Source organism: Euprymna scolopes, chromosome 18 (genome assembly GCF_053919585.1).
Source record: "Euprymna scolopes isolate OS-2025 chromosome 18, ASM5391958v1, whole genome shotgun sequence".
Lineage (NCBI taxonomy): Eukaryota > Metazoa > Mollusca > Cephalopoda > Sepiida > Sepiolidae > Euprymna > Euprymna scolopes.
The window spans coordinates 112,675,722-112,701,036 of NC_136499.1; the positions used below are offsets into that span (position 1 = coordinate 112,675,722).

Below are 25,315 nucleotides of genomic sequence, written 5' to 3' on the forward strand. Positions count from 1 at the left end.
TGAACGAAATTGAAGATGTAATTATTTTCTAGTTCATAGGCAAAAAAAATGGTATTTTATTAAGTTTATGGACTATGCCAGAGAGAGAGAAAGAGAGAGAGAGAGAGAGAGAGAAGGGGGATGTGATGTGGGTAGAAAAACAATGCGTCAAAATTAAATTAGTTTTGAAGTAGGATTTGAAAAGGCTATTCTCTAAAAGTTTTAAGAAAAGGTGGGCAAGGTCTCGAGTGAATCGAAAGTGTTGTAATCATTCTCCCATACTCAAATCTTATATCTACTTATATATAGTAGGCACTTTGGGTATGTGCGAGTTCGTTCCCTATGGACTCTGAAATGGTTGAGCCGATTTTTGAAAAATTTCAGACGAATGTACTTTATGTGTCTGGAAGAGTTCTTATATAGATTTTGTATCGTAATGCCTCCAATAAGTACCGATAATCAATAAAACAGGATTAAAAATGGAATAGTTCGATTTTGACCAAAGTTAACACTCTTATACAGCCTAAGATGACAAACTCGAATGTTAATTAATATTAAGCCGACTTTACAAATTGGGAGAGGAGATTATCATCAAAAGTGTCCTGAATTATTACTTCGCACCAGACTTACTACTTAGATATAAATAAATCACTTGTACCCATTCCCCTCCTCCCCCTTTTTTTTTCTTTTTTTTTAAATGGAGAGTAGACAATACAGTGGATGTGTTATTGGCAGCTCCAGTAACTCTCGCTTCTCCTTTTTTGTCCCTCAGTCCTCATTCAATGAGTGATTTTTCTGACAAAGGGTGAAGAAAAAGCTGCTTAAAGGTCGGTAGTACTTGGTGAACAGTAGTCTGAGATGTCGGAAATTTTTCTGTCTCTGTCTGTCCTTGTGGCCATGTCACTAGTAAGGGTGCTGGAGGTAAACGTTTTGTCTGGGCTGACGTTATCCGCCTGATAGTCAAGGACCCGAACCTTGGATTAACCACTAAGGAGACTGTCCTATCAGCAGGCGCAAAGTACTGGGACTGCCGTATTTCCATTTGGTGAGTGGATCTGGACCATGCAGTAGTCTCTGGTGGGGCCTCTCTATGCCATACTAGTGGGTAATTGTTACGGCTTTACCTTTTCGTGTGCTACAAAAAAAAATAAAATAAAATTTCCTGTCTTTCATAAAAACATTAAACCTTTTCTGGAGCAATTTCACATGTTTTTTCCCCGGGTTTCGACACGGTAAGAATATTTCGTTCTGTGGAACTGTCTACTACAAACAAGTCACCTCCCAGGACTTGTGTGTAGCAGCGAACCATCTGAAACTGTTCTGAAACTCAAAATGGCTTACACTTCTAGACCTGGATTAGTACGCAATGCGCGGAGCAAACTCTCTCAGGGCTGATGGACCCAGTAGATCTTCCCAGATCACCTGTCTAGGAAAAGGAAAACTCTGAAACTAAACCTAATAGGAGGGAGGCCTCTCCAGTCTTGGGTGATAACCTTCCTAGAGGTGGTGACTCAAACAAATTACTGGTCTGCAAACCTAAACTGCTTAAGGAGTAGATAGGCTCTGTCTATCACCCGGCTTCCATACTCTTTCTTTGCCTATTAGTCAGGCGCAGAGACACTATCACAGTGATTCAACAAAACACTTAGTGGTAGATCTTGTTTCTTGTCTAGGGCAATGAACGCCGTTTTCCCCTCACTCCCGACACATTCCACCCCTCAAAACTGGGCACTTGGGAGTGCTTGAGTACCACACATGCCTGTGTATTAGATTGGGTTGACCTTCTTCTGATGGGTTGAGCTTACCGGATTGACAGTTCCTGGCTGCTGTTTCTGACTGGTAGTACAGGAGCTCTAACTCTTTGGTAGCACTTAGAGTGACTGCTCCATCAACAGTTGTATAATATCGGGATATTTGTAGTGCCATGTCGTGCATGGAAAGGGACCCTGCACTCATCCCCAAGGGGCTCTCCTGAGGCCACAGTCCTAGTTGAAGAAAGTTCAGCTGATGGTCTACTTGTGTTGCATGTCTGATACCCTGCATAATCTCTTGTTCAGCTCCCCCTTACCTAACTGAAAGTCTTTAGAAACATGATGACAGTACAATAAAAAAAATAAGCTTAAACTAGGCCTAGGGACAAACAAATCCAATTTGCCTCCTCCCTTGAGGCTTGCATTCACGAACATCCATGGGCTTAGAACTAATTACTTTAACATGCCTGGCTATCTCCCACTCTACCGTAAGGACTTTGACAGACATATGCACGGACTTGGAGTCTACATTTGTAACACCCTCCCCTTGACTAGAGAAACAAACCTAGAATCGGATGATCAAGCCTTTATGTGCTTTAGACTAAACATGCAACACAACATTAGCTACTTTTATTTTCTCTAGCGCTCTCCCTGGACCCAGGACTGCACCATAATATACAAAGTCTCTGACAGCATAGACACAGCATTCTCCCTCGACACTAGCGCACAAGTACATGTATTTGGTGACTTTAATGTCCACCACTAAAATCGGCTTGGATTCTCCACTTACACAGATGCCGCGGGCAGCACAACACATAGCTTCGCCATATCTCACTCCCTATCACAAATGGTTACATTTCCAACCCGTTTCCCTGACCAGCAAGAACAACACACATCACTTCTAGATCTGTTTCTGACCACAGTTCCCGATGCTGACATCCCACTCGGGAATGCTGATCATGCAGTGATAATGGTCGAAATCTCCCTAAACTCTAGAGCCAAAATTGAAGAGCCAGTGCTCAAAACAATGAGATATTATAAAAAGGCTGACTAAAAAGCCATCAGAGATCTTATAAGAGATGTCCCATGGGGAAATATTTTTTCTCTTCCTGCTGAACAGTGCGCAAATGAGACCACAGAATGGTTCAAAACAGCAATTGAAGCACATGTTCCCATGCGGAAATTTTATAGCAAGCCCACTCTCCCCAATGGTTTACTTCTACTTGCGCAATAGCCATTGCTCAAAGGCAGCATGCATACCTCAGATTTAACCGACATAAGTCCAGTTCAAACAGACAGAAGTATATAGAAGCTAGAAGTAACATTAATAAAGAAATAGCGACAGCTAAGAGAGAATTTACTGAAACCACTAAACAACGCATCAAAGCACAAAAATTAGGAACTCGTGACTTCTGGAAAATCTATGACAGTGTAGTAAATAATGGGCAATCAACAATTCCCCCACTAACCAACAATCACGAGGTTGTTTGCTCAGCAACCGACAAGCCAGTCGGTTTGCCTCAAGCTCCACACTGGACCCTTCCAACCACCCCCAACCTGACTTTCCTTTGCAGACAGACACCACGCTACACGATCTAAAAATCACCCCTGCTTACCTCTGCTATCATAAAAAAATCACCCCTGCTTACCTATGCTATCATAAAAAACCTTTACACTTCAAATGCATGTGGACCCGATCTCATCCCAGCTGTGCCATTAAAAAAGTGCTCAGTCGAAGTAGCTCCAGTTCTCTCCAAATTCTACAAATGCCTTAATGAATCTTGCTTTCCGGGCTGTTGGAAAACTGCTTCTGTGGTACCAGTATTCAAGAATTCTGGCAAAAGAACTGAACCATCAAATTATCGCCCCATTAGCCTCCTCCCACTTTTTGCCAAAATATTTGAGACCTTAATTAACCATGCTCTAGTCCATCACCTTACAGATGCTAAACTTCTGACTGACAAACAATATGGATTTAGACAAGCCCGTTCTATAGCAGACATCCTCACTGTAATCTCTGAATGTATATACCATTCACTGGACAAAACGGGGGAAGGCAGAGTGGTAGCTCTAGATATATCCAAGGCTTTTGACAGGGTATGGCATGAGGGTCTCCAAAATTAGATCATACGGTATCACTGGTAGAATGTTTAACATAATTAAATCCTTCTTAGATAAGAGAAAAATCCAGGTTGTCCTCGACGGTCGTACATCTAGAAAATATGATATAAATGCGGGAGTGCCTCAGGGGTCTATCCTTGGACCTCTATTGTTCCTAATATTCATTAATGACCTCCCTGACAAAATTGCCTCTGAGATGGGTATATATGCTGATGACACCACACTCTATAACAGGCATGACAGGAAAAAAAATGAACACATATCTAAAGAAATGGCAAAAACACTAGAGGATGACCTCCAAACTGTAGTGGAATGGGGAGAAAAATGGATGGCCACATTCAATGCTGCCAAGACTAAACTGGTTTCCTTCAATAATTACAAGAAACCTTCTCTGCCACCAATAACAATGGCCAGTGATTCTTTATCTGAGAGTACATCTTTCAAACTGCTTGGCCTACCGTTCACAGGAAACATGAGTTGGAATAATTACATTGAAAGCATTGTCAGGGCCGCTGCGAAGAAGGTAGGCGCTCTCTACTGTGCTAAAAAACTACTAACACCCGAAAGTATCCTGTACCTCTAAAAGGCCACCATTCGCCCATGTATGGAGTATTGCTGTCACATTTGGGGTGGTGCATCTGCTACTAGTCTCTCGCTCCTAGACAACGTTCAAAAGAGAGTCGCCAATCTGATAGGCCCTGAACTGGCATCTAAGCTTCAGCCTCTGTCCCATCGACGAAACGTTGCATCCTTCTGCCTGTTCTACAAGTATTTTAATGGTGAATGCTCTGGCAAACTGCAGACACTTGTGCTCCCACGACATAGACACCCTCAACAAACCCAACAGGCAGCTAAATCCCACCCCCACACAATAGAGATCCCTAGATGTAAAAGATCTTTCTACTCCAGTAGTTTCTTCCCCAGAACGCTAGACTCTGGAATTCCATTCCAGGTCCCTGCTTCCCCAACTGTACTAACATGCAGAAGTTCAAGTGTAACGTAAACCGACATCTTGCTGCCCAAATCCCAACATAGTGCCCCAGTAGTTGTTGCCCCTGATAGTAGCCCCCTACACCAAAGTGGCAATGCGTCTTGTTTGGGGTGAAAATGTAATAAAAAAAAAAAATCAATTTGATCGAAAAATGGGCGATTTCACAGATTTTTACGACAATAAAATTATTGATCTTCATTTTATTTCAGGCAGAATATATGCATAATATATATATATATATATATATATATATATATATATATATATATATATATATATATATATATATATATATATTGAACTTTGTTTATCAGTAATTTGTTATTTTACTGGTTTTTTCCCTGTAATGAGAAGTGCTTATTTTTGAAAATTGATGGATTTTTATATTTCAATGTTATTTTCAGCATTTCAATATTTCTTATATATAGTTTATATAGTAAGGTATGAAAATATATTTATGACAATTAATCTACACAGAGGCATATGCGTTTCATCCATATAAGAAATGGTCGGACTAAATAATTTTTCTGAATTTTCGATTGAACATTCGTATTATTTTGATTGAGTGTTTTGTTCACAACGTTTCGGTCGATGTAACCTCCGACCTTCTTCAGGTGTATCTTGTCGAACTCAGAAATGTTTCCGCCGAACTCGGGATTCTACGCAGAATTTCAAACGAAACCCTTTATTTACTTCAAGGGGATAGCATGTCTAGATGGGGTTTTTAGTAATTCGCAATTGTATTTTCAGTCGCCGAAAAATACAATTGTAAAATCCCATCCAGATCCCCGAGTTCGACAGAAACATTTCAAGAGTTCGACAAGATAAACCTGAAGAAGGGCAGAGATTACATTATCTGAAACGTTGTGAAAATGATATTCAAAATAAGAACAGTAGTCTTAAGAATCCAAATGATATAAATAATTTGTGTTACTAATTGTTTTTATATGAGGGGCGTGCGATAAGTAATGCCCCTGACCCACTTCCAGTTGTCTGATCTAGCTGAAATTTTACATGTACAATGATTTATATCTCTACGGGTTATGTGTCAAATTGCAGCTCTGAACTAATTGTTGTTTCTGTTTTACAGGTGTTTGAACTGGGTCAGGTATGAAATGGAGCCCGTTGAATGTCGAGCAGTGATCCGGTTTTTGTATTTGAAAGGACGCACACCACAGTAGACTTTTGATGAAATGAAAGAAACTTATGGTGATAATGCCCCATCATATGACCTTGTGAAACGCTGCCATCGTGAATTTAAACATGGCCGGAAGTCTGTAGAAACAGCTCCCAAACCTGGTCGCCCCCCCCCTTCTACCATTGATGAGGTATCTGTCCATCAAGTTGAGGCTGCCATTTTGGAAGATCGGCGTATTACTATTCGTCAAATAGTCAAAGATGTCAAGATTAGTACAGGGTCTGTGGAAACTATCGTTCATGACCATTTGCATATGCATAAGGTGTCTGCCAGATGGATTCCCAGGTTGCTCACACCATTCCAGAAGTGAGAACATGTCAAGTGCTCGAGGATGAATTTGGAGATGTGCCAAGAAGATGAGTCAAAGTTTTTCAAAAGACTGATTACACAGGATGAAACCTGGGTTTATCACTATGATCCAGAGATCAAAGCCCAGTCAATGCAGTGGAAGCACTTGGACTCACCACCTCCAAAGAAAGCAAGGGTGCAGCCCTCCGCTGGCAAGGTCATGCTCACAGTCTTCTGGGACCAGGATGGGGTAGTGATGACAGATTTTCTGGCAAAGGGTACTACAATAAATGAGCCTATTATGCTTCACTTTTGAGGAAATTAAGGGAAGCTGTCTAAATCAAGAGGCGGGGCAAGATCAGCAAAGGTACCCTCCTCCTGCAGAACAACGCTCCGGTCCACAACTCGCATTTCACCAAATCAGAAGCACGGGCATGTGGTTATGAAATCCTCTCCATCCTCCCTACTCTCCTGACCTTGCACCCTCTGACTTTCACCTCTTCCCAGCCATGAAGTCGTTTTTGAAAGGAAAGCGTTTCCCAGATGATGCAGTCTTGATTTCTGAAGTCACGTCGTGGTTGGAGGACCAACCTGGGGTGTTCTACAAAAACGGTCTCCAGAGATGCATCAAACAATGGGAGAAATGCATAACTCTGGGTGGTTCATATTAACTGTGCCAAGTTTCGTTGCTCTACTGCTATGGGAATGGGTCAGGGGCATTACTTATTGCACGCCCCTCATATGTCCACGTGGTGTTTACTCTAGCTAGTCAACCAATCAGATTTGTCGTCATTCCCTCCCATAGATTAACGTTTTTATTAGTTGATTAAGTTATATGTATATAAAATAAAAATTACAATTAAATTTACCAAAATGATCTAAGATGATAAAACTAAAGTATATTATAAATATTAAAGAATTAATATTTATAAAGTAATCTCAACCGGATGTAAAAGCTCGATAAAACCAAATAGGAGATAGAGCTTATAAAGATAGAGCTTGTATGCAAAATCCGATCCAGCATTTTGCTAAATCCTACCCTCTGATGAGAAGGAAAGTATTTCTTCGAAACTTCGCGGATTAAGGACTATCCACTTATTAAGTGTTTCCTTTTCAGATTAAATATGTTTTTAACTCTTTTTCAAAGTGTTTTTAACATGTTTTATTAACTATTTACTCTTATATATATATATACATATATATACTAGCAAAGGTACCCGTCGTTGACTGGGTTCAAAAACAGCGTTCAGAAAATGGACTCTGATTTATGATAGGTTATGAAAAGGAAGGATTGTAAAGAGATAGTTTCGAATTTGGGGGTATCAAAACCAAAGCAAAATATGATGAAAGTAAAAATAAAATAGATAAATCCCATAATTTATTATACCATACCTGTTCACACTGAAACACTTATCACAATATTCTGTGGATCTATATAAAAAAACCTTGTTAAACTTTGTCACATATTTCCATTCTATGGAGGTCGGGCGCGAACGAACACCACATAATTTTATTATACCATATTTCTTCAAATTGAAACATAATTATTAAAGTATACTTACGCAGATAGATATGAAAAGTCTTTATTAAAGTTTGTGCCTATTTCCATTCTACGGAGGCCAGGCGCGAACGCAGGCCCCACACTTTTATTATATCATCCCTATTTAAGTTAAAACATACTTATCAAAGTATTCTTATGTACATCTATGTCAAAAACACTTGTAAACCTTTTTTTTTTTAAATTTTTTATTTCCATACTTTGTGGACCAGGCGCGAACGCAGACCCCACAATTTTAATGAACCACCGTTCTGCCAAATCAAACATACCCATTCCTGTGTCTCGATACATCTTCTATCATTATATGTAATCAGTTTTTTAAAATAGTCAACCATATAGGAGCCTATTCGTGACCAGACACACACACACACACACACACACACACACACACACACACACACACACACACACACACACACACATTCAGCTTTATATTATAAGATATATATGTTAGTTGATTAAAATATATATATGAAGTAATCGCATACAGGCTGACAGAATAACCTTCTAAAAGCACACAAAGCTTGAAGTCTGCCAATATGCCAGTATGTCAATAATTTGAACTCTCGTGTTATTGTCTATGCACCCTCCAAGGCTGTGTCTAATACATGGGAAGATCTTTAAATTAGTACCAGGTCTTAAAAGGCAAATCGCTATATACAAAAATAAAATTCTAAAAAGCCAATACTATCAACCCAGGCAAAGCTACTTCTTTTATATATAACTATGTTTTCAACTTTGGAGATTAGAAGTTGGTCTTCAAAACAGCTTATAGTCAGCTAACATGGCTGCTACCGGAAGTGGTGACAAGGCAAATCAGTTCCGTCACCTTTATTGTTCTCCATTATTTCTTTTGTGAAGCGATTTATTGAAATAAAATATAAGAAAAGGACATGATTACAAAAATATACAATAAAAAGGAACAAAACTATACAGATAAAAATAACAAAATTAGTCTTTATTCGCACTTTTAATAACAAAATAAAAAAAATAAAAGTTTTTATTTTATTTGAAATTTTATAAGAAATATATGTTTATGAAATTATTAAAAGAAAAGATATTTTTAATTTTAAAAATAAAATATTTTTATTTGAATTTATATAATAAATATATGTTAAGAAATATAAAAATCAAATTATTAAAATCCAAAATAAAAAATAAAATTATTGAAATCAAGATAACAAATAAAATTATGGAAATCAAAATAACAAATGAAATTATTGAAATCAAGATAAAAAATAAAATTTTTGAAATCAAGATAACAAATGAAATTATTGAAATCAAAATAACAAATGAAATTATTGAAATCAAAATAACAAATGAAATTATTGAAATCAAAATAACTAATTAAATTATTGAAATCAAAATAACAAATGAAATTATTGAAATCAAAATAACTAATGAAATTATTGAAATCAAAATAATAAATGAAATTATTGAAATCAAAATAACAAATGAAATTATTGAAATCAAAATAACAAATGAAATTATTGAAATCAAAATAACAAATGAAATTATTGAAATCAAAATAACAAATAAAATTATTGAAATCAAAATAACAAATGAAATTATGTAAATCAAAATAACAAATGAAATTATTGAAATCAAAATAACAAATAAAATTATTGAAATCAAAATAATAAATGAAATTATTGAAATCAAAATAACTAATGAAATTATTGAAATCAAAATAACAAATAAAATTATTGAAATCAAAATAATAAATGAAATTATTGAAATCAAAATAACAAATAAAATTATTGAAATCAAAATAACTAATGAAATTATTGAAATCAAAATAACAAATAAAATTATTGAAATCAAAATAATAAATGAAATTATTGAAATCAAAATAACAAATAAAATTATTGAAATCAAAATAACAAATAAAATTATTGAAATCAAAATAACAAATAAAATTATTGAAATCAAAATAACTAATGAAATTATTGAAATCAAAATAACTAATGAAATTATTGAAATCAAAATAACAAATGAAATTATTGAAATCAAAATAACAAATAAAATTATTGAAATCAAAATAACAAATGAAATTATTGAAATCAAAATAACAAATGAAATTATTGAAATCAAAATAACAAATAAAATTATTGAAATCAAAATAACTAATGAAATTATTGAAATCAAAATAACTAATGAAATTACTGAAATCAAAATAACTAATGAAATTATTGAAATCAAAATAACAAATAAAATTATTGAAATCAAAATAACAAATAAAATTATTGAAATCAAAATAACAAATAAAATTATTGAAATCAAAATAACTAATGAAATTATTGAAATCAAAATAACAAATAAAATTATTGAAATCAAAATAACAAATGAAATTATTGAAATCAAAATAACAAATAAAATTATTGAAATCAAAATAACTAATGAAATTATTGAAATCAAAATAACTAATGAAATTATTGAAATCAAAATAACAAATAAAATTATTGAAATCAAAATAACAAATGAAATTATTGAAATCAAAATAACAAATAAAATTATTGAAATCAAAATAACTAATGAAATTATTGAAATCAAAATAACTAATGAAATTATTGAAATCAAAATAACTAATAAAATTATTGAAATCAAAATAACAAATAAAATTATTGAAATCAAAATAATAAATGAAATTATTGAAATCAAAATAACAAATGAAATTATTGAAATCAAAATAACAAATAAAATTATTGAAATCAAAATAACAAATGAAATTATTGAAATCAAAATAACTAATGAAATTATTGAAATCAAAATAACTAATGAAATTATTGAAATCAAAATAACAAATGAAATTATTGAAATCAAAATAACAAATAAAATTATTGAAATCAAAATAACTAATGAAATTATTGAAATCAAAATAACTAATGAAATTACTGAAATCAAAATAACTAATGAAATTATTGAAATCAAAATAACAAATAAAATTATTGAAATCAAAATAATAAATGAAATTATTGAAATCAAAATAACTAATGAAATTATTGAAATCAAAATAACTAATGAAATTATTGAAATCAAAATAACAAATAAAATTATTGAAATCAAAATAACAAATGAAATTATTGAAATCAAAATAACAAATAAAATTATTGAAATCAAAATAACTAATGAAATTATTGAAATCAAAATAACTAATGAAATTATTGAAATCAAAATAACAAATGAAATTATTGAAATCAAAATAACAAATAAAATTATTGAAATCAAAATAACAAATAAAATTATTGAAATCAAAATAATAAATGAAATTATTGAAATCAAAATAACAAATGAAATTATTGAAATCAAAATAACAAATAAAATTATTGAAATCAAAATAACAAATGAAATTATTGAAATCAAAATAACTAATGAAATTATTGAAATCAAAATAACTAATGAAATTATTGAAATCAAAATAACAAATGAAATTATTGAAATCAAAATAACAAATAAAATTATTGAAATCAAAATAACAAATAAAATTATTGAAATCAAAATAACTAATAAAATTATTGAAATCAAAATAACAAATAAAATTATTGAAATCAAAATAACTAATAAAATTATTGAAATCAAAATAACTAATGAAATTATTGAAATCAAAATAACAAATAAAATTATTGAAATCAAAATAACAAATGAAATTATTGAAATCAAAATAACTAATGAAATTATTGAAATCAAAATAACTAATGAAATTATTGAAATCAAAATAACAAATGAAATTATTGAAATCAAAATAACAAATAAAATTATTGAAATCAAAATAACTAGTAAAATTATTGAAATCAAAATAACTAATAAAATTATTGAAATCAAAATAACTAATGAAATTATTGAAATCAAAATAACTAATAAAATTATTGAAATCAAAATAACAAATGAAATTATTGAAATCAAAATAACTAATGAAATTATTGAAATCAAAATAACAAATAAAATTATTGAAATCAAAATAACAAATAAAATTATTGAAATCAAAATAACTAATAAAATTATTGAAATCAAAATAACAAATAAAATTATTGAAATCAAAATAACAAATGAAATTATTGAAATCAAAATAACAAATAAAATTATTGAAATCAAAATAACAAATAAAATTATTGAAATCAAAATAACAAATAAAATTATTGAAATCAAAATAACAAATAAAATTATTGAAATCAAAATAACTAATGAAATTATTGAAATCAAAATAACTAATGAAATTATTGAAATCAAAATAACTAATAAAATTATTGAAATCAAAATAACTAATGAAATTATTGAAATCAAAATAACAAATAAAATTATTGAAATCAAAATAACTAATGAAATTATTGAAATCAAAATAACAAATAAAATTATTGAAATCAAAATAACAAATAAAATTATTGAAATCAAAATAACTAATAAAATTATTGAAATCAAAATAACTAATGAAATTATTGAAATCAAAATAACAAATGAAATTATTGAAATCAAAATAACAAATAAAATTATTGAAATCAAAATAACAAATGAAATTATTGAAATCAAAATAACAAATGAAATTATTGAAATCAAAATAACAAATAAAATTATTGAAATCAAAATAACTAATGAAATTATTGAAATCAAAATAACTAATGAAATTATTGAAATCAAAATAACTAATGAAATTATTGAAATCAAAATAACAAATAAAATTATTGAAATCAAAATAACAAATGAAATTATTGAAATCAAAATAACAAATAAAATTATTGAAATCAAAATAACTAATGAAATTATTGAAATCAAAATAACTAATGAAATTATTGAAATCAAAATAACAAATAAAATTATTGAAATCAAAATAACTAATGAAATTATTGAAATCAAAATAACTAATGAAATTATTGAAATCAAAATAACTAATGAAATTATTGAAATCAAAATAACAAATAAAATTATTGAAATCAAAATAACTAATGAAATTATTGAAATCAAAATAACTAATGAAATTATTGAAATCAAAATAACTAATGAAATTATTGAAATCAAAATAACAAATAAAATTATTGAAATCAAAATAACAAATGAAATTATTGAAATCAAAATAACAAATAAAATTATTGAAATCAAAATAACTAATGAAATTATTGAAATCAAAATAACTAATGAAATTATTGAAATCAAAATAACAAATAAAATTATTGAAATCAAAATAACTAATGAAATTATTGAAATCAAAATAACTAATGAAATTATTGAAATCAAAATAACTAATGAAATTATTGAAATCAAAATAAAATTTTTTTAAACATCATAAAAAAACGTATCCAATGCATAATATTCCCCCAAAAATGTTTTAAATAATTCTTTTTCAAAAAAAAAAAAAAAAAGAATAGAGTGCACAAAGTGTTTGCAATAATTCTTTTTCCAAAAAATAAAACTAATTTGAATAATTCTTAATTTAAATATGACTGTAAAAACGTTTCAACGATTATTAAATAAACAAAAAAATAACGATTCGAAAAACGTAATAAAAAAAGAGTAAATGTACGGAGGAGATAGGCGTGAGAGAGAAAATAAAAGCAAAGAAACTGGTTTGCTTTATCATCGCTTCCGATAAAAGCCACGCCGGAAATTAGGAAGTAGGTTAACTGACTATAACATCTATGAAGTCATGCAAAGAAAGACCTTAATGGTAACAACAACAACTGAAGAAAAAGGGACGGCATCATCTGCAAAGACGGTCAATCAATATATATATGACATAGCACGGATGCAAATGTACGCGAAATGATGTCACTGGTAGGGAAAACAAAGACTTTAAAAAGGAGATCACATTAGAGGAGACGAGAACTTCTCCCTGCCCCCCCCCTGTGGTCCGGGTAACAAGATTAAAGTGCTCCATTTCATCCCATCTAGAGGGAATCTCCACTTAGAGACTGTCCCGCAGGAGGTTTGGTTCCTTTACAAACCGAAGTGGAACGGGCGATCGATCAACTGTACGGAGTTGGGAGGTTTGCAGGGGACTCGCATATATAAATACCCCAATCGCGTTACAAAAGAATAATGAAACGAATGGGAATTGAAGGAAACAAAGACTCAATTAATGGATAAGGTAGACGTCGTTTATTTGCTGTTGAAAGAAATGAACGTTTTAGTTATAACATGTCCGCGCGTATGTAACCAATGTTTGTTGCAGGACTGGTGTTGTAGCAAGAAAAGGAAATGTGTTTTCATCTCAAGTTCGGGTCACTATTGTTTGTTCGCGCGTGGGAAGAGAAATAAATGTTGTAGCAAAATTGAGAATGGTAGTCCAGCGTGTGTATGCATTGATAAGGAATGAACTTTTGTAGGTTTGTATAATTAAACAAAGCTTACTTATCTTTTCAGACGACGGGGGTGGTAAGTGGGTGGCCGGTCGTGCTACTTCGGTGACATGTGTCCAGGCTTTTAACTTGAAAGCGGCGACTACTTTTATCAACGACTAGCAGCGCGGCGTCTTCGCCTCCTGTGTTTTTCTCCTTCTTTTTCTTTGGTTTGTGTGAAATAGGCATTGTTAGAATTGAAGGCGTCTTGGCCCATAACGTGAGAGCGGAGTTGGCTTCAGTTCACTGGTGCCTTATTTCTTCTTCTTCTTCTTCTTCTTCTTCTTCTTCTTCATCTCTTTAGGTCGGGTGGGAGAATCTCCCCGTGCGTTCACTGACGCAGCTGGGCGAATCTCTTTTTTCTTTTCCTTTTCTTCTTCTTCATTTCTTTAGGTCGAGTAGAAGAATGTCCGTGCGTTCACTGACGCAGCTGGGCGAATCTCTCTTCTTTTCTTTCTGGTCCCCTCATTTTATAGTCGTGAACCGGCTCCCAGCGGCTGTGATATTTTAGGCCTTTATTTTCGGCGCGGAGCTCTGCCATTGGTTGATAATTCTTTCATGGTTATCTTTTTTTTTCCCAAACGGAAACGATGCGTGGAACCATGTGCAAACGACGATTTTTTATTTTGTCTCTTATGCTGGAGACGTTAGCATCCGGTTGGCATGTTCCCACAGGTTCCTACTAACCACTGTTGTATTTTTCTTCCGCCCACCCTCGACACACATGAATTATTGTATTACCATATTTGTTATCTTCTTTTGTTTTGTTTTTTCACGCTAAAAAAAATGTTTTAAGCAGTTGGGTGCTAAATAGAACGTCCCCCAGTATGCGGTATTATGGTGAAAGAAAATACTAGTAAAGCGACATCTTTGTTTAGTTCTGGAGTGACAAGGATAACCAACGACCCCCATTTTCCCCTCTTTTGTAGTTGGCCTTGTGCCTAAGTTTTTTGTTCATGTTGAATTTTTTAGCCTGAATAAAAGATTTAATATCTGTTCCGGCAGATGCTGCACTAAAAACCGTATGTGAGCGCAACCCCACATATAAGACCATTGCCCTTGTGGCAATGAGTTTCTGGTCCATGTAGGGGCAACCCTATATACCAAGAGGATCTCACTACCATCTCGCCCTCCCCTCCTCTCGGGGGAGCTGGTCCCCCTTTCCCTCTCCCTCCCTCTCCACATTAAAAAACGACATCATGCCTAATTTGCTCTCGTGGGGAAGCAAATAAACACCCACATTAGAGACGATAAACGTTCCAGATCCCATAGAGGCGTGCATGACATTCGAAAAGACGATCACATGAAAGACGTCACGTAACTAGAGAATGAAGAAATAAATGCCGTTGTATAAAACAAAAAGCGAGTCGAAGTTCTTTTTCTGTTCTCTACGTTGCGACTGAGATTACACCGTGTTGGGTCCCAGACAACATTACATATATAACATGTATAATTTAAACAGAAACAATTTTTTTATGACCGATTTTTCTTTTCTTTTTTTTTTTTTTTAGGGAACTGTACTGCCGGAACTTACCTGCATTCGCCAAATAACACCTGCCTTCCATGTCCTATGGATACTTATCAAGATGTTTCCTTTCAGCAAAATTGTAAACCTTGTGGATCCGGTTTTAAAACTTGGGAGATTGGATCAACGTCCTGTGTCCGTGAGTTTTATTTTTTTCTTTATTAGTCTTCGTTAAGTCTAACTTCAATGCCTTGCTATTTTTTTTTTTTTTTTTTTTTTTTACACAGTGATCACCACTTATCAAGGCCCGGAAGCCACTCAGGGATAAGGGTTATTGCAAGTGCATTACGTTAGTGTGGAGATTTGATGAAGTGTTTAATTAAGGGGGCGGTTCATTAGGAATTTGTTAACATTGGACTTGAAGACATCCAAGTTGTAGTCCGGAGGGAAGCAGGCAGACTATTGTTTTCTGTTTACCTTTTTATGTTGAGCCTTTGACATCTGATTGGATGAACAACGCCATCTTTGAAACGGTTAGAAGTAAGTAGTGTCGTATTTCTGCTATGTTTAAAAGAATGACGACACACTGATATATAAAAATCTAATATATGTATGCCTGCCTGTCTCCATATTTTCAAACTCTATCTCTGCCGAAATTAAAAGTCATAGAGTGGCCTCAAATGATTGAATTTTGTTACGGACCATTCTTTTATGGGTCTTTAGCCGGTTAAAATAGTTTTTAAAGGGTCAAAAAGGGGGTGAAAATTGAAAAAATCGTTATAAATTTTGTATATTCATCTTAGTTTGTTTTTCATTTTTAATAAGTTCATATACGTTTTACGTTGGTACAGTGGTAACATCACCAGCTTTGAATGCTACAGTTTTTGTTTTTGATTTCGATTCTAGCTAGTGGCACCCAAATATTTTTTTTTACTTTAAATCACGATTCTATAATGATATATACAAAATATGGACTTATTAAAATATCATATTTAAATGTATTTTACGACCGAGCAAAGCCAGGTGCCCCCTCGCTAGTATAACAATATATATTTATTATCCGTTAAACTAACAAATCTATATATCTATAAAAGTGAACGTGTCTGTGTGAGTGTGTGTCTGTGTACATTTCCCTATGCATTAACTCTGTCAATTTTAAGTCTACAGACTCGAAATTTGATATACAGGGTACTGAGATTTGGGAAAATTTTTGTGATTGGTTTTCGGCCAGAAATATGGCTGTTAAGGGGTCAAAGTTCAATGATTTGACCTGTGAGAACTCTACCAAACTCCTCCGACAATTTTCGGTCTAAACACTTGAAATTTTAGATATAGGTTCCTTAGACATGGATCTAACTTAATAACTTGATTTGAGTCTAAAACAATAAATGTAAAGGGGTCATAATAGGGGTCAAAATTAAAAAATCTGATCGATTTTTTTTTCTCAACATACACCTCCAAACATCCGGGCAACGCCGGCTGAAATGGTAGTTATCCAATAAATTTGATAATCTGCCGTCAAAACTTCCAACATCAAAACTTGATGCTATGTTGTCAAAACTCCCAACTCAACATTCTGCTGTCAAAACTTCCACTTCCAAAACTCGACACTGTTTCAAGTTGACTTGCCCATGACTACGTACGTAGCACACACTTACGTACATAACACACGCCTTCTTCCAACTCATTCCCCTGTTCGCTTCACGCCAGTTTTTATTTACCTGTCTCATTCGCATAGAAATGGCGTTACTCTCGTGACCGTCAGCCATAAAACCAATTGGATGTTGCCATTTTAGCCTTTCTTTCTTTTGTTATATAACAAGATTGATCCTTTGAAACACGCACACATGCTCACCAACTAAGTTTCGATTTTCTCTACAGTCCGTAACGGTTGTTGGACGATTGGTTGGTTGTTAGGAAGGAAATGCATGCATAGGATTTTGACGGTTTGATTCAACCAACAACAATATCCTTTTCGGTTGTTATATAACCATTTAAGACCACCCGAAACACTCACTTGAGATGGTATTGTCACTGTAGCCAGACCCCAAGGACGTTTTATTGGTCCATTGTTGTTTCCCTGAATTGGCCTGACTTTGATTACACCTGTGTAACTTTTTGCTGAAAATGACCTTTCAAATATACTTTTATTTATCTTCTTTTTAATAATTGATCAAGTTTGTTGCTTCTTCACAACAGGTGCCTGTGTTGGGTTCATCATTTTTATTCAAATGATCTTTTGGTACATTTGATAATTATTTTCCTGTTTCTTGCATTTGGTCAGGTACATACCTTTGTGAAAACGATTTCTGGATACACTCGGCCTAAATATTTAATAGATGTCACTAATCAACCAAACTAAGTTCAACTCCAGCTCCACCACATGTGTGTGTCTCCCAACTCCAACTCCACACATGTGTTCTTCTCTGCAGAGGAGTGTACCACACCCAAAGGGAGATAACTTTAAAGAAAGAGAACGTACTACTTTATTATTAAAACAATACTTCTTTTAACTATGGCTAGAGATACTTTACCTGAAAGCACTCCATTCAAGCTCCTTGGCTTAACGTTCACAGAAAACATGAGTTCGAATAAATATATTGAAATCATTGTCAAGGTTGCTGCAAAGAAGGTGGGCTCTCTCTAGCGTGCTAGAAAGTTACTTACGCCTGAAAGTATCCTGTACCTCTACAAAGCCACCATTCGCCCATGTATGGGATACTGCTGTCACATTTGGGCTGGTGCATCTGCTACTAGTCTCTCGTTCCTGAACAGGGTCCAAAAGAGAGTCGCTAACCTAACAGGTTCTGAACTGTCATCTAAGCTTCAGCCCCTGTCCCATCGACGAAATGTTGCTTGCCTTTGTCTGTTTTACAAGTATTTCAATAGTGGATGCTCTGACGAACTACAAGCCTTTGTTCCCCCTCGACAAAAATACCCCCCGACACCTGACAAGCAGCGAAGTCCCACCCCTACACAGTTGAGATCCCTGTGTAAGAAAGCCTTTTACTCTAATAGCTTCTTCCTCAGAACTGCAGGACTTTGGAATTCTCTTTCGGTTTCCTGCTTCCTCAACTTTACTGACATGCAGAAGTTCAAGTGTAATGTGAACAGACATCTTGCTGCTAAACTCCCTACATAGTACCCCTGCAACTTAGGTCTCTGATAGTAGCCCCTTATATCAAAGTGGTAATGTGTCTTGTTTGGGGTGAAAATGTATAAAAAAAAAAAAAACTATTATAAAAATCTTTTCCAACCACTAATTGTCATTTCGTTGGTTTATCATGCTTAAATTTTGATACGCAGTTTCGTTGATCTGTAGAGGTCTAGATTATAAACAAAGTCTTCGTTTGTCTGTCATGCTGAAGTTTGAAAGAAATTTTTCTCTGGTTTCTCATGTAACCATTTTGTTTGGTACTTTTTAGGAACGTGTCCAGCCGGAGAGGAATATAAGAATAATGTCTGTACGAAATGTGAAATTGGATATTATCGGAAAACTGATACAAAAATGTGCATTCTGTGTCCAAATAAGTTTTTAACAGAGGAAGAAGGCGCTAAAGACGAATCCTTCTGCACTATACGTAAGTTTTTTTGTTTTTTTTTGTATTTCTATTTTATGGAAATCGCTCAAGACAACACATGAAGTTACTTGATGTAAAAGACCCAACAAATATTACTTCAAGGTCAAAAACTTACTTATGATGTCTTAGAGGGATAGATACCAGCCTAAAAAAACAGCAATTTTTTCCTCTTTGTCATTTAAGCTGTGCTTTCTACTCTCCTAAATAAAAGGCTGCAAATTCAAAATGTTTAAGCAATTTGTTTGGCATCATAAATGTTCATGGTTCTTCAGCAATGATGGTAATATCATTCAAGATATTAATTTTTGTAATCTAAATAAAAATTGACAACACTCCTTTTCACCAACTCTTAACTTTTTTTGAACCAACTCTTAACTTAGATGTTCTCTTTGCCACCAAAAACTCGACTTGCTGTTTCCCCTAATTCGTCCTTGTAAAAGGTAGGTATTCCCCTCTGATGCAAATTAATGCCTTCATACTCCGCCTTGAAGTTCTTCTAATTGGGTATCATATTCTTATTGACTTTCATATGCACAAAAAATTAAACTAAAATGTCTGACTCTCAAATTGTAATTAACAAATCTCCAAAACATGATGACACTAACTCCCAAAAAAAAAACTTGATTAATAATTCTCCAAAACATGAAACCAATTCAATCGTTGCTTTTTTCTCTTGCTGAAGATGGTCTCAACTAATCATATCTACTTTACTTTCTTGCCGAAATAGCTTGTAATATAAATAAAAATTGTCAACATTTGTTTTCACTGATGTCATAATTCATACTACTTTTTAACTTCAACGTGATCTCTTTGCTGCGAAATACTCAACTCACTATCTTCTCCAATTCATCATTCTTAACACAGCGATTCTGGCAATATATTACCTTTCAACGATGAAGGGCAAGTATTTAAATGTCTGACGGATTACAGAGTTAAGCAATGCTCTACATGATATGCTCGTTAAGTGAATTAAAAATGTGGAACTTGTTCTATGAATAATATTGAGCATGTCCTTCGATTGCGATTGTGAGATGGAGCAATTATCTCTAGTGAACATATCGAGTAGTCAACTTCTGAGTGGTTGAACGGTAACCACTGAGAAAAACCAGAATCTAAGATTTCTGGTTTAAAGGACATATTCCAGCTCATGGGTAGGGGGATTAAGTCAGAGCTGGCCCTCTGGAAGTGAAATAAGCAGTACAGTTGGATGTTCAAGGAGGCAGTTGGATTTTGGTATCTTTGGGAATGAAGAGTCTGTTGCAAGGTTCACACAGGCTTGAAAAGGCCTTGAATTTTGAGCTTTAGAAAGCAGACATAGAATAGATCGAGCAGGCTCTCATAATTGTGCATGCAACTGATGAATTTAATGTATACAAAAAAAAAAAGAAGTCTAGCTACAGTGTCTATCAGCAACTTACCTTGCTTTCTATCTGTGTCTAAAACTAAACGAAAAAAAAAATTGCATGTACAAAGCTTTTTTTCACAGAACTGCTTATCTATGGCACACAATACCATGGGCTGCCTCCCAGCTGATTATAACGTGGTCATTTTCAAGTCCAATCTAAACAAGATCTTGTTGAGCCGACCTTTTAAATAATCAATTTCTACCTAATTTCCACCGTCAATGATAATCAGTGTTATCTCAACTGACACACATTAACCCTTATTCTCGAGTGGCTTCCGGACCTTGATAAGAAGTTACTGTATAGTAAAAAACGAATGTTGAACCTGATGTCATGAATGTTCATGGACTTTTAGCAATGACGATGATATCATTTAACATATTCATTTTTTTTTTAAATCACACATAAATATATCAACACACGCACATGCAGAAACATGTGTGTTCTGTTTTCATGTTTTGCCATTGTTTAATAAATTAAAATTTTTCATATAATATAGGAATTCACTGCTTTAAGCACTGTTAATATACAGAACAGAAAATTCAAACTTTAACGGTTTTAAGATCAAAACTCCAAGTACGTCCAAGGATGGAGTACTGTGTCCACATCTGGGCAGGAGCTGCTAAAAGCAACTTATCCTGCCTTGACCGAATTCAAAATTGACTTTGTAGCTTAGTGGGGAATGCCCTTTTCTCCTCCCTGCAACCTATTTCCCACAGAAGGGACGTTGCATGTGTGTCTTTGCTTTATCGTTATTTCCATGACAAGTGCTCGTCTGAGATTCAATCTCTGGTCCTCTCTCGCCAATCTTTCACGAAAAACACCCATCTGGCTGAAACCACTGTCAATAATTTTCCCCACTCTTTATCTGTGCCTAAATCAAAACATAGCCTCCAGGAACAAGGTTTCTTTCTTAGAACTGCAGAACTGCACGCCTGTGGAACTCTCTTCTGTTTGCCTGCTTCCCTGCTGGCTACAACTTGGTTGTCTTCAAGTCCAACATAAACAAATTCTTGATAGATTTCCCCCTTAAGTAATCCAATTTATCAAATTTCCACTACTAACGACGTCTTCAGATGTTGTTGAAGGCTTGAATATTTATTATAGTGTGAGCGTCGATCAACGTGTATGTCATATAATATAGGAATTCACTGTTTTAAGCACTGTTGATATATGGAATACACAATTCAAACTTTAACAGACAAACATCTGGGCAGGAGCTGCTAGAAGCAACTTATCCTGCCTTGACTAAGTTCAAAATAGACTTCGTAGCCTAGTGGGGAATACCTTTCTCTCTTCCCTGCAACTTCTTTCCCACAGAAGACACGTTGCGAGTTTGTCACTGCTTTATCGTTATTTTCATGGCAAGTGCTCGTCTGAACTCCAATCTATTGTCCGCCTTGCCAAACTTTCACGAAAAACACTTGTCTAGCTGAAACCACTATCAATATTTTCCCCCACTCTTTATCTGTGCCTAATCCTAAATGTAGATTCCATGAATAAAGCTTCTTTCTTAGAACTGCACGCCTGTTATTCCCTTTTCCTGCTTTCCAACTAACTACAATATAGTCGTTTTAAAGTCCAACGTTTTTAAGACCAAAACTAGTGTAGACATTTGATTTAATGAATAAACATATTTATTAAAACAAATTTAATGTCTTGAATTATAACAAATCCTTCATCAGGAAAATCCAGTTTGTTTTCTTTTTCTGAAAATGTATATCTTTCTGTATTTAATTTATTGTTTCTTTTGTTTTGGTTTTTTTTTCATACATATAAGTATAAATATATTTATGCTGTTTTTGTGGATGTTGCTGACGGTTCTATTTCTTTGTATGTTTTGTTTTCACAAAGAACATCCACCCTCTTTTTGTTCCCTTTGCATAAAACTAAATATATACTGCATCACTCACCTTTACTCCGAGCAGCTGTGTTCCAAAATCGATATTGATCGATTTAGGAGTAAATAATGTGGATACAAATATATAAACATATTCACATACCTAACTTTATATATAAATAGATAAATATGCATCGTTAGTCAACATTCCAAATCCAGAAGATGTATTTAATTTTCGCTCATAATATTTTATTCATATTATTTTTATGAAGTACATCTTACACGCATTTCGTTTAATAGCGGAAACGCACCAAACAACTAATCAAAAACAAAAATATACTCCTCAGAAAAATAGTTGTAATTTGGTAAGAAAAAAAAATGTTGATTTTTATCAACATTTTTTTTTCTTACCAAATTACAACTATTTACAACCGAAGCGTTAAAATATATATATATTGTCGGGATTATTTCACCAACAAGAAGAGGGGGGTGTAAGAAAAGGCAGTAAGGGCTTGCAACGAAATGGTGACGTTGCTTACAAGCAGTCTTTTCTTCCCTGATAAAGGTAACAATTAACTGGTAACGTTTGCCGAACAACGGTAACGAGGTAATCAGTCTAAGAGACGCCATCCGACTAGCAAGCTAGGTAACTAGCTTCTTAACTAATCACTAACCCGTAGTGAGACAACTCCTTTTATACATACTAACTCTCAGTGGCGAGAATTCTAACGTGATTTCCAACGAGATTAGAATGTCTATTTAACTTAGTAGGAAATAGACACCCAGTTTCTCAGTAACGGCAAAACAGCAGTTCAGTGTCTTTTCTTCCCTCCGACCCACCCCTGGTAAGTCAAATCAATTTCAGATTCTTACAATATATATATATATATATATATATATATATATATATATATAAAAAAAAACAAACTCTTGCTGACATTTTTTTAAGTGATGACTTATACATTTCAGTTGACCTATATTATTTTGCCCTATATATTTTTTTCGCTCCTTTAACATTTCCTGTCTGGGTCATTTTGACTTTTGTTTCCCTTTATTTTATATTTAACTTTATCATCATTTTTTTCCCTCTTTTTCTTCTTTCTCTTCCCTGATCTTTTTTATTTATATTTATGTCTCGGAAGTAGAGTGAAAAGCATATCTTATTTTTCTTTTATTAATATTATTGGAATCTTTTCTTTTTTCCTTGTACACATTTTTGTGAATTATTCCATGGATTTCTGCCTTTGGATTATTATGGACCATCTTCTTCCAATTACAGGATTTCCTTGGATTTTACTTGTACAAATGGAAATTCTTTTAACTTTCTTGAAGTTTTACATTTGGATTTTACCGTCACTGGATTTTTTATTTTCCACCAGACTATCCATTCATGTGTAATCACCTTTTTCTTTACCATATTCCCTCTGCTTAACTTATTTTGTTTTCAAGTAAGATCTTTGACTTACTTGTTGTTTCATCAAATACTTCTGCATGCAAAATCCGATCCCGCATTTTGCTAATTCCTACCCTCTGATGAGAAGGAAGGTATTTCTTCGAAACTCTGCGGATTAAGGACTATCCATTTATCTAGTGTTTCCTTTTAAGGTTAAATATGTTTTTAACTCATTTCAAAGTGTTTTTTTAACATATTTTATTAACTGTTTGCTCATATATATATATATATATATATATAAAACCTTCACCGGACCATCCATTCATGTGAAATCTTTTTATCATTTTTCTTTTACCTCCTATTCCCCTTACCTCACCCTTTTTTTTTTTTAACCAAGTAAGATCTGTGACTTACTTGTAGTTTCATTAAATACTTTTATATGCAAAATCCGATCCCGCATTTTGCTAATTCCTGCCGTCTGATGAGAAGGAGAGTATTTCTTCGAAACTCCGCGGATTAAGGACTATCCATTTATCTTGTGCTTCCTTTTTTAAAATTAAATGTTTTTAACTCTTTTTCAAGATGTCTTTTAACATGTTTTATTAAATGTTCATATATATATATATATATATATATATATATATATATATATATATATATATATTGCTTTCTTTTCTTTACAGCTCCTTGTTTTGTTGGAACATTCTATAATGGTAACAATTGCCAGAAATGCCCGAAAAATTCTTATCAAGACAAAAGACACCAGAAATCTTGTATGAGATGTCCAAACGGATATTATACAACAGCAGAAGGCTCTAAGGTCTTGTCTGATTGTCTCAGTGAGTTAATAGTTTTTGTCTATTTTATAAAATGTTTAGAGAAGAAGGGCGATCGGGTTTCAATCCTCGCTTGAGGTTGTTGCTTGTCTAACAGCACTGACAACAGCTATATGTGGATATAATAAGATTCTCCTTATTTATTTAGAATTCAATAAAGCTTCCTCCAACATTCTATGATTCCTCTGAATCTTTTTTTATCCCTAATGAACCTTACGCTAGACGCCGCATCTCCCCCATGCTACCTAGCACCTTCTCTACTCTTCTGATGAGAAGCATTAGGCTTCGAAATGCCCTGGCATAAAGAGTTCCTTCTATCCCCCAAATTTTGCTTGCTATTTTCACAATGTTTCGTTTGAATGTGCTGTTTAATCTTCTGCCTGTGTATTCAATACAACGAGGTAAATCATTTCAAATATGTAGTTTTAAAAAATTTATTTATCTTAAATTACTCTTAGCATCTTTACAGTATATCTAATATATAAAAAAAACACTATATCTGTCTGTCTAGCCCCATATTTTCAAATTCTATCTCTCCCGAAACTAAAAGTCGCAGAGCGGCGGTAGGGGCCTCAAACGATTAGA

At 33.5% G+C, this 25,315-nt stretch overlaps 1 protein-coding gene across 3 annotated transcripts in view; it reads left to right on the top strand.

Moving 5' to 3' along the window:
- Nucleotides 1-25,315, top strand: part of LOC145297770 (uncharacterized) — a 576,130-nt gene that overhangs the window by 509,008 nt on the left and 41,807 nt on the right. For all 3 annotated transcript variants that reach the window (XM_080144014.1, XM_080144016.1, XM_080144015.1), the window contains 3 exons: nt 15,724-15,876; nt 19,103-19,258; nt 24,578-24,733. In XM_080144014.1, the coding sequence (XP_080000140.1) occupies nt 15,724-15,876; nt 19,103-19,258; nt 24,578-24,733 (465 nt within the window). The remainder of the gene's footprint in view (nt 1-15,723; nt 15,877-19,102; nt 19,259-24,577; nt 24,734-25,315) is intronic.